This window comes from Ailuropoda melanoleuca, chromosome 13, assembly GCF_002007445.2.
Source record: "Ailuropoda melanoleuca isolate Jingjing chromosome 13, ASM200744v2, whole genome shotgun sequence".
Classification (NCBI taxonomy): Eukaryota; Metazoa; Chordata; class Mammalia; order Carnivora; family Ursidae; genus Ailuropoda; species Ailuropoda melanoleuca.
The window spans coordinates 13,535,337-13,546,473 of record NC_048230.1 but is presented as its reverse complement, the minus strand read 5'-3'; the positions used below and the strand labels follow the sequence as shown (position 1 = coordinate 13,546,473).

Genomic DNA, 11,137 nt, shown 5'->3' with positions numbered 1-11,137 from the left:
GTGGCTCAATTGGTTAAGCATCTGCCTTCGGCTCAGGTCATGGTCCCAGGGTCCTGGGATCGAGTCCCTTGTTGGGCTCCCTGCTCAGCGAGGAGCCTGCTTTTCCCTCTGCCTCAACCCCTCCCTCCTCTCACACTCTCTTCTCTCTCTGTTTCAAAGTCAATAAAACTCTAAAGAAGAGATAGGATCTGAACGTGTAGAAATAGAAAGGGAACAAGCAAAAAGCAAATAGACAATTTTTTTAAATACGTTAAAAAACCCACTCCTACTCTTTTCTGAATTCTTGTTAGTAAATAAGAGTTGGTTGAGAAGCCAAGTATAGCTTAATTTATTAAAAACACCACCACCATGGACTTAGGGCTCCATCCTTTCTTTGAGAATTAAATGAGATAATTCTTTCCCCCACCACAGTTTTACTGAGATATAATTGACATATAATATTGTATTAGTTTTAGGCATATAACATAATGACTTGATATATGATACTGCAAAATTATTTCCACAATAAACAGATAAAGATAAAAGAGGATGAAAAGTACAGCATAGGAAATACAGTCAATAATGTTATAATAATTACGGTGACAGATGGTAACTACAGTTATGGTGAGCATTTCATAATGTATATAATTTTTGAATCACTATGGTATACACCTGAAACTAATGTAATATTGTATGTCAACTCTGCTTCAATAAAAAAAGTAAATTTAAACGAATAATAAAGAGGATGTCTACCCAGAAACCTACACACAGATGTTTGTAGCAGCTTTATTAATAATTTCCAAAACTTGGAAGCAACTAAGATGTATTCTATTAGGTAAAAGGATAAACTGTGGTACATCTAGAGAACGGAATATTATTCAACACTAAAAAGGAATGAGCTATCAAAGCATGAAAAGACATAGAGGAAACTTAAATGTATATTACTAAGTGAAGAATCCAATCTGAAAAGACTAGGTACTGTATGAGTACAACTACATGACACTGTGGAAAAGGCAAAACTGGAGATAGTAAAAACATCAGCGGTTGCTAGGGGTTGGAGAAAGGAAGAATGAATATGTGGCACATAGAGGATTTGGGGGGCAGTGAAACTATTATATACAACACTGTAATAGTGAATACATGTCTTTATACATTTGTCCAAGCCCATAGAACATACAACACCAAGAATAAACCCTATTGTTAACTATCAATTTGGGTATAATAACGATGTGTCACCCAATGTAGGTTCATAGATTGTAAGATAGGTACCATTCTGGAGCCAGATGTTGATGGGGGGGGTGCTTGTGTGGGGGCAGAGGTTACAGTGGAACTTTCTGCTCAATTTTGCTATGAACCTAAAACTGTTTTAAAATAAAAGTCTAGCAAAAAAAGGGGGGGAAAAGGAGCAAAGAAAAGTGAACAAATTCTAATACGTTTTAAACATTTTAATATACATTTTAACATATATTCTTCTGATAAAGAGAAATTATTTTTTTTAGAGCCTGTACTCCATAAACCTTTCCAAACCACTGGCTTTCTTTTACACTGATGTGAGTGATTTAAATTTCTTGAGGAGTAGTACAGAAGAAAGGAAATCCGTTCACCTACCTTGCTTTGCCAGGTGTCTCTAGAGCTGTGTTTCTCAAACTGTAAAGTGTGTACAAATCATTAGGATTTAGTTGAAATGCATGTACTGACTCAGTAGGTCTGGGTTACGGCCTGAGATTGCATTTCTAATTAGCTCCCACTTGGACCTGCAGACTACCCCTTCTGTAGCAAGGTTCTAGTTTAAACTGAACCACTTTTCTATTTTTGCAAGAGTCACTTGACCGTCTTCTTTTGCAGTGTTTTTGTATTATTTGGACTGCAAACTATCTGTTTCCAATTGTCTTTTTAATCTCTCAATTCGTACAGTCTGGCGTTAAGACAAACCTTAAACAAGCTGCGGCGTAGCAATAGGGACATGGCGAAAGACTAGGAGGAGCGGGAGGCGGAACCTAAAGTGAGAGGAAAGCAGGAACTGAAGAAGCGGAGGAGGGATTTCGAAAGTGGACGAAAGCCGGTTGGGTTTTCAGGGAGGACCGGAAAGAGAAGTCTCAGCACCATGGCGGGTCCTGTCAGCTTGCGAGAGCTTCTAATGGGAGCTTCATCCTGGACCGGCTCTGAAAGTCCGGAGGGATCCCCTACAGAGGGCGGAGGGAGCGTGGCTGGTGGACCCGAGCCACCTTGGCGAGAGGATGAGATCTGCGTGGTGGGAATCTTCGGCAAGACGGCTCTGCGACTGAATTCCGAGAAGTTCTCACTTGTGAACACGGTTTGCGACCGACAGGTCTTTCCCCTCTTTCGCCACCAAGATCCTGGGGACACAGGGCCGGGAATCAGGACCGAGGCTGGAGCCGTTGGGGAGGCTGGTGGAGCCGGAGACGCTGGGGTTGGGACGGGGGATTCGATTCGGGGAGGTGTAGCTGCCGCTGAAGGTAACCGAACTGAGCCGGGCTCTCAGGACTACAGCCTTCTGCAGGCCTATTACAATCAGGAAAGCAAAGTTCTTTATCTTCTTCTCACTTCCATCTGTGACAATTCGCAGCTTCTGCGGGCTTGCCGTGCCCTTCAGAGCGGGGAAGCTGGAGGTGGCCTCTCTTTACCTCATGCAGAGGCGCACGAGTTCTGGAAGCATCAAGAGAAGCTGCAGTGTCTCAGTCTACTTTACCTTTTCTCCGTCTGTCACATCCTGCTTCTGGTCCATCCCACTTGTTCCTTTGATATCACTTATGATCGAGTATTCAGAGCCTTGGATGGACTGAGACAGAAAGTACTGCCCCTCCTCAAAACAGCCATTAAGGATTGTCCAGTTGGCAAAGACTGGAAGCTAAACTGCCGACCTTGCCCACCTAGACTCCTTTTCCTCTTTCAACTCAATGGAGCCCTCAAGGTGGAACCCCCTCGGAGCCAAGACCCAGCTCATCCAGACAAGCCCAAGAAGCATTCTCCCAAAAGAAGACTGCAGCATGCCCTGGAGGACCAGATCTATAGAATCTTTAGGAAGAGTCGTGTCTTGACTAATCAGAGTATCAACTGCCTCTTTACTGTGCCTGCCAACCAAGCTTTTGTGTACATAGTTCCGGGAAGTCAAGAGGAGGACTCAGTAGGCATGTTGCTGGACCAACTTAGGAGTCATTGTACTGTGAAGGACCCAGAATCTTTGCTGGTGCCTGCACCCCTTTCTGGGCCCAGGCGATACCAGGTGATGAGGCAACATAGCCGACAGCAGCTTTCTTTCCACATTGACAGCAGCAGTTCCAGTTCGTCGGGACAGCTAGTGGATTTCACTCTCCGGGAATTTCTATGGCAGCATGTGGAGCTAGTCCTAAGCAAGAAAGGTTTTGATGACAGTGTGGGCAGGAACCCACAGCCTTCCCATTTTGAACTTCCTACTTACCAGAAGTGGATCTCAGCAGCTTCAAAACTATATGAAGTAGCTATTGATGGGAAAGAGGAGGACCTAGGGTCTCCCACTGGGGAGCTAACATCTAAGATTTTAAGCAGTATTAAAGTCTTGGAAGGGTTTTTGGATATTGACACCAAATTCTCAGAAAACCGGTGCCAAAAAGCTTTACCCATGGCCCATAGTGCCTATCAGTCAAATTTGCCTCATAATTACACAATGACTGTCCATAAGAATCAGCTTGCTCAGGCTCTTCGAGTGTACAGTCAACATGCTAGGGGTCCAGCCTTTCACAAATACGCCATGCAGTTACACGAGGACTGCTACAAGTTTTGGAGCAATGGCCATCAGCTCTGTGAGGAGAGGAGTTTAACTGATCAACACTGTGTACATAAATTTCACTCATTACCTAAATCAGGTAGCTAAATATCTCAGCATTTTGAATTCAGAACTGAGCTGTGTTTTTATTCTCGTTTTTTTATTATTATTATTTTAAGTAATCTCTTTGCCCAATGTGGGGCTCAAACTCACAACCCTGAGATCAAGAGTTGTGTACTCTACTGAGCGAACCAGCCAGTCACCTCTCTATTCTTGTTTTAAGAGAGCGGCTGTTCACTATGTATTGATATTTTTTAAAAAGCCCTACAGAAATTTAGTTGCATCAAATTTAAGTTTTCTGTCCTGCTGTAAAAAGAAAATAATAGCTGTGCCTACTAATTATTTTCTTGTATTTAAAGCATGAATCATAGGGAATTAGTAAATGAGAACTGTTATAAATTCTCAAAAATTTCATATTAACATTTTTATCTTGGAGTTTTTTTTTTCAGCTAAAAAGAATACAATGAGATGTAATGTCACCATGATGATGATAAAATTGTCTTAGAAAACCTGAGACTTTAGATTGAAACTATATATCATTTTATGTATTTTCAGTTGCTTTTTTGCTGTGTGTATTTAGTCAAGGTTTTGTGTTTTTGGTGGTTTTTTTTCCTTCTCCTTTCCAAAGTACCGTTTGGAGAAATTTTGGGGTTAGATGCTATAGAATGGAAAACAAATTTGACTCTGCATTGAGTGTGTGGAATTAATAGTGAGTGTTATGTTTTCCAGGAGAAAAACCAGAGGCAGATAGAAATCCTCCTGTGCTGTATCACAATAGCCGAGCTCGATCTACTGGTGCCTGTAACTGTGGAAGGAAACAGGCACCTCGAGATGATCCCTTTGATATCAAGGCAGCTAACTATGACTTTTATCAGGTAGACTCTAAGTTTTTTCTCCTTTTTTTCCCTCCCCCCCTTTTTTTTGGTTAACTACCATTTAAGTAAAAATACGTATTTTTCAGAAGCAAAGTATATAGAAAAGTAAATGTGACTGGAGTGTGATCTGTAGACAAGGGAAAGTTCTTTATATGTATTTATTTGCTTACCCATTAATTGTTTATCTTGTTTTTTAGAGTGAAGAGTGTTATTTTATTTTTTATTTTTATTTTATTTACTTATTTTTTATTTTTATTTTTTATTTTTATTTTTTAAAGATTTTATTTATTTATTTGACAGAGATAGAGACAGCCAGTGAGAGAGGGAACACAAGCAGGGGGAGTGGGAGAGGAAGAAGCAGGCTCATAGCAGAGGAGCCTGACGTGGGGCTCGATCCCATAACGCCGGGATCACGCCCTGAGCCGAAGGCAGACGCTTAACCGCTGTGCCACCCAGGCGCCCCTACTTATTTTTTAAAGATTTTATTTATTTGAGAGAGAGAGATAGCGAGAGAGCACAAGCAAGGGGCAGGGAGAGGGAGAAGCAGGCTCCCCACTGAGCAGGGAGCCTGAAGTGGGACTCCATCCTAGGACCCCAGGATCATGACCTGAGCCGAAGGCAGCTGCTTAACTGGCTGAGCCACCCAGGCGCCCGGAGTATATTTTAAATGAAAAGTTCACAAGGTTGTTTATTTTATTTTGTTTCTTCTTCTCTAGCTTCTGGAAGAAAAATGTTGTGGAAAATTGGATCATATCAATTTCCCAGTTTTTGAACCAAGTACTCCAGATCCTGCTCCTGCCAAAAATGAATCTTCTCCTGCCCCTCCAGATGCAGATGCTGATAAACTTAAAGAAAAAGAACCTCAAACCCAAGGAGAGAGCACAAGCCTGAGTTTAGCTTTGAGTTTAGGCCAATCCACAGATAGTTTAGGTACCTATCCAGCTGATCCACAAGCAGGAGGAGATAATCCAGAAGTTCATGGTCAAGGAGAAGTAAAAACTGAGAAGAGACCAAACCTGGTTGATAGACAGGCATCCACAGTTGAGTATCTCCCAGGCATGCTACATTCAAATTGCCCTAAAGGTCTCCTACCCAAATTCTCCAGCTGGTCATTGGTTAAACTAGGCCCAGCTAAGTCTTACAATTTTCATACAGGTTTAGACCAACAGGGCTTCATTCCAGGAACAAACTATCTTATGCCTTGGGACATTGTCATCAGGACTAGAGCCGAAGATGAAGGAGAATTAGACACAAATTCTTGGCCTGCTCCAAATAAAGCTATTCCTGGAAAAAGAAGTGCAGTTGTAATGGGAAGAGGAAGACGGAGAGATGATATAGCTCGAGCTTTTGTGGGGTTTGAATATGAAGACTCTAGAGGTCGGAGGTTTATGTGCTCAGGACCTGACAAAGTAATGAAAGTAATGGGAAGTGGGCCAAAAGAATCTGCTTTGAAAGCCTTGAATAGTGATATGCCCTTATATATTCTATCATCATCTCAGGGTAGAGGGCTTAAACCACATTATGCTCAACTTATGAGGCTTTTTGTTGTAGTTCCTGATGCTCCTTTGCAGATAATACTAATGCCCCAGGTAAGAAATACGACCTTTTCCATCCTAAAACAAAAAGTGTTGATGCTTGTTTTGATTGTTTTTTTTTTAAGTACAGGGTAATATCAAAGTAATTATTTCATTAAACAGGTCTAAATTTTAAATACCTTTTTTACCTAATATTCTAGTTCTTGAAAAATAAATCCTGAGTGTGTTAATCAGTTCACACTATCAATTCACATTGTTTAGTTCAAAGGCAGAACTTCAAGTTAAAATTCTGTGGGAAAGTAGGATAATATTTGAGACTAAATAATGTAATATTGAATATGATTAGAGTTAGCAGTGTACCCATTACCTCCTTAATCTTATATGGTCTTTGAACCTATTGTTTGTTTAGGCATGTATCTTTCAGGTTTTTCTTATTGAAAAATGTAAAAATAAGTACATTACCTTTATTTTTCAGGTTCAGCCAGGCCCACCACCGTGTCCAGTATTCTACCCAGAAAAACAAGAAATCACTCTCCCACCAGACGGGCTCTGGGTTTTGAGATTTCCTTATGCATATGTGACTGAGAGAGGACCTTGTTTCCCTCCTAAGGAAAACGTGCAGTTAATGAGTTACAAGGTGCTCCGTGGGGTTCTTAAAGCAGTAACACAATGAGTGTTCTACAGCCAGTTTAATCATAAAGCTGGTGTTTGGTTTTGGTGTGTATGGGGCTGGGAGGGGGGGAGGTTTGTTTTTGTTTTTGTTTTGGTATGTGTGTGCTGTGTTTTCTTGAATTCAGAATGTGTTTGGTTACAGGAATTCAGTATTGGGACAGTAGTCCCGCTGTTTCATGATATTATTGGTATTTATTGTAAATGGGCCACAGCTTGCTAATAAACATTGGTTCTTCTAGAAAAGGACATAAAATACCTGGTTGATACCTCCATTTTCTTTTGTTTCTGTTTCACTGTCGATAATAAAACATGTTTCTATCATAACTGAATGTTACATAATCCCATTGAGCCAAAATTTTGTTTTGGTTAAAATGATGTTTTAGCTGGGATTTTCCTTAAAATGCCACTCCTGAAATTATCTTCAAAATAAGATGATCCAGTAGGTTATCTGGTAATGGTATGAGGACTTGATTGCAAAAAAAAGCCCTATTTTTTGTCCTGCAATTCTGGTACTTAAGTTAGACTGTTTCGTTCTTACTATTTTATCCCTGGACTGATGAGAGTCCAGGAATAATTTGAGAGATATATTTTAAATGAATGCTATCTGAACTAAAACTTTTTTTTTAAACTTTTTTTTAAGACTTTATTTTTAAGTAATCTCTGCACTCAGTGTGGGACTCCAGCTCTGGAAATTAACTTACATTCTTCTTGCATCTCATCTTTATTTTTCATCCTTTTAATTTTTCATTCCTTGTATATCAGTTTTAACAATCATGATTGCTTTTGTACTAACCATGTTTTTTGGTTGGTTTTGTTAAGTAGTGCACTACATTTGGAAAATACAGCTAGATTGCTCTGTAGGACATGTATTAATAGTTGTTTGTTTTTTTAAGGATTTATTTATTTTAGGGAGAGAGAGAGTGGGGGGAGGGGCAGAGGGAGCCAGAGAGGGAGAGAAGCAGACTCCTTACTGAGTGTGGTACCTGACATGGGGCTTGATCTCATGACTGTGAGATCATTACCTGAGCTGAAACCAAGAGTCAGATGCTTAACCAAGTGAGCCACCCAGGCACCCTTGTTTTGTTTTTTCAATAGCCTATGAGACTTGAGCAACAGGTTGCATAAATTTGTAGGTTAAAAGAACTGTAACAAAGTAGTTTGTAAGAACAAATAAGGTGTCAAAAGAGCAAACTTGTGTCTTTTTTTTTCTTTGTTTCTTTTTCAATGTCATTCTTATATGGAAAAATTTTACACTCCTGCTTAAATTCATGATTTTCCTTAATTATTTTTGATTACAGAAGCCACCCGAATTTGGATTTCTGTAGTTTTTAAATATAAAATTTTTATGCTATTTGTATTTACAGCCTGCTTAAAAGACAATTGCAGAACTTCTTCATGTTTTTATCCATAAATTGGTTTATAGAATGTTGCATTAGAGAAATGTGGACTATGCAATTTGTATTGCTTACTGCCTTTCACATTAGTGATATAAACCTTATCCAGCAAATTTCCAAAGTGATGATTTTAAAGAAATTATATTTTTTCTGTAGCAGCACTTGCATTGTCCTTCGCTTAGCAGATGTTTCTTTTTTTTTATTGAGATATAAATGGATGATTCAAAAAAATTTCTTTTAAAGAATCACTAGGTCAGAAGGGACTTCACAGGATATCCTTTGGCCTCCTGGTAAGTCTGCTGTGTCTGTGAAAAGTTGTATAGAATTTTAGGAAGTAGGGGCGCCTGGGTGGCACAGTCGTTAAGTGTCTGCCTTCAGCTCAGGGCGTGATCCCAGCGTTCTGGGATCGAGCCCCACATCAGGCTTTTCCGCTAGGAGCCTGCTTCTTCCTCTCCCACTCTGCCTGCTTGTGTTCCCTCTCTCGCTGCCTGTCTCTGTCAAATAAATAAATAAAAATCTTTAAAAAAAAAAAAAAAAGAATTTTAGGAAGTAAATAATATCTTACTCAAGGAGGGAGTGCTTATCATTTAAAGGACTAATATGATAAATCTTTCTGTCACGTAAATTGTTGTTCTGATTTTTTTTAATGGCTTCACTTGTTGGTTTATTTTTTTTTTAAAGATTTTTTATTTATTTATTTGACAGAGATAGACAGATCACGCCCTGAGCCGAAGGCAGATGCCTAACGACTGCGCTACCCAGGCGCCCCCACTTGTTGGTTTAAAGTTAGGTTCCCTATACTACTTAAACAGAGAATCTGTATTTTAGTTGAAAAACAAACAAAAAACTTCCAAGGAACAGTAAAACAAAGAAAATTAGAAAAATGGGACTAGGAAAGCCTGATTCACAAAAATAACAATTGCTACTCTTTACTGAATGCCACAGAATAATAATAGCTATTTCCTGAATGTCCACTTGTTAGGTATTTTACTAACCATTTTGCATACATTGCCTCTAATCCTCAAAACATTGCAAGATAAATCTATTTTACAGATCAAGAAATTAAGTTTGAAGTGGTTAAATAATTTGTCCAAGGTCACATAGGGAATAGCAAAGCCAGAATTTAAATCAAGGACTCTGATTTCAAAGCTGTACTCTTCCTATGTCCTGCCTTCTTAAAAAATATAAGATTGAAAACTGCATGTCAGTTTCTCCAACTGAATATTTGACTCTGGTCTTAAGACTTGTGGATGGTGAGTTTTTGGGGTGCTTGGGTGGCTCAGTCAGTTAAGCATCTGCCTTCAGCTCAGGTCATGATCTTGGGGTCCTGGAATTGAGCCCTGCATTGGACTCCCTGCTCAGCATTGGACTCCCTCTGCCCCTCCCCCTGCGCTCGCTCATGCTCTCTCCATATCAAATGAATAAATAAAATCTTAAAAAAGACGCAATGGGTGAGTTTTTAATGTCAGAAAAAGTAGGCATGATACCTACAAAACATTTTAGTTTCTTTTAAGACTATGAATTTTGATTCTCTCTAAACTGTATTACATCTTTATATTATACCATCTCTTGTTCCAGATTTTCTCCTGTAAAAAATAGTGCTATAGTAGATTGAAGCCAAAAAGAAAAAGATTCTACCGCTTAAAAAACCTGGACAAGGGGCGCCTGGGTGGCTCAGTCGAGCATCCGACTCTTGGTTTCAGCTCAGGTCATGATCTCGTGGGTCAGATGGATGCAGCCCCACGTCAGGCTCTGCACTCATCAGGGAGTCTGCTTAAGGATTCTCTCCCTCTGCCCGCACCCACTCCCACTCTCTCTCTCTCTCTCTCAAATGAAAGAAAGAAAGAAAAGAAAAAGAAAGAAAAAGAAACCTGGACAATTTACTTAATTCTGCTCGTGCTCTCTCAAATAAATAAAAAATAAATAAAAATAAATAAAATCTTAAAAAAAAAGAAAGAAATGATTTTTAGGGGCAACTGGGTGGCTCAGAGTATTGTTTTCTCTAAAATGGTAATGATTACATAAATAAATAAAATGGTAATGATAATTACTATTTATCACAAAGGGTATTTGTGAGGAGTAAAGGAGTATATATAAAGCCCCTAAGAGAGGGCACATAAATTCTGATAATATATTTTATCTTGAATTTACTTTTTAATGGTATCCCATAATTCTAACAGTTTTGGAGATGGTGAAAACATTTTGGTTAGTTTTAGTCCTACCTTTTATAATCAGGTAAACAGTGCCTAATACATGCCAAACCCTATGGTAAGCACCATGGCCATGATGTGTAGTAGTGTTGTAGACTTGATTTGTACCTTTCCTCTTGTGCCTTTCTGTGGTCTTTTAAACCTGATTTAATTTTTGTTAGTTTGTTTATGCTTCAGATACAACACCCTCTCAAATCCTTTGGCCATTTCTCTCTCCTTTCTGTCTCCTACAACTTTGTGCCTGTCCTAACATGTGGCAAATAGATCTGCACTTGGTTTTTGGAATGCTGCACAATTGTGAACAAAGCTGATAGTTTATGTTTAATTTATACTCTGAATTATGTTTATTGGCCTAAGTAGGCACAGCAGCTCACTGGGTTGGTGTTTTGAGGAAGTAGTTTACTGCATCTCCAAACACTGGGTACCATATAAAGCTTTAGTTTGTTGATCTTGTAAAATGAGGATAATAATTCCCTTATCTACCTCGAAAGATAACCCTGGTTCAAACTCTTAAAGTTGTGTTAATTGAAGTCCTTTACAAACTCTTATAAATAGAAAGCATAGTTACCATTCTTTGTTTGTAACTGACCTCAGATCCTTTTATATTCTAAATGCAACATAACGGGGCGCTGGGTGGCACAGCGGTTAA

General features: G+C 39.3%; 1 protein-coding gene across 1 annotated transcript; it reads left to right on the top strand.

Annotated features, from left to right (window-relative positions):
- Positions 1 to 2,046: 2,046 nt before the first annotated feature.
- SMG8 (SMG8 nonsense mediated mRNA decay factor) lies at positions 2,047 to 7,139 on the top strand. Its single transcript, XM_002923324.4, has 4 exons — positions 2,047 to 3,842; positions 4,532 to 4,677; positions 5,394 to 6,266; positions 6,688 to 7,139. The coding sequence occupies exons 1-4, from the start codon at positions 2,084 to 2,086 to the stop codon at positions 6,883 to 6,885; spliced, it is 2,976 nt and encodes a 991-aa protein (XP_002923370.1). The 5' UTR covers positions 2,047 to 2,083; the 3' UTR covers positions 6,886 to 7,139.
- Positions 7,140 to 11,137: the final 3,998 nt, after the last annotated feature.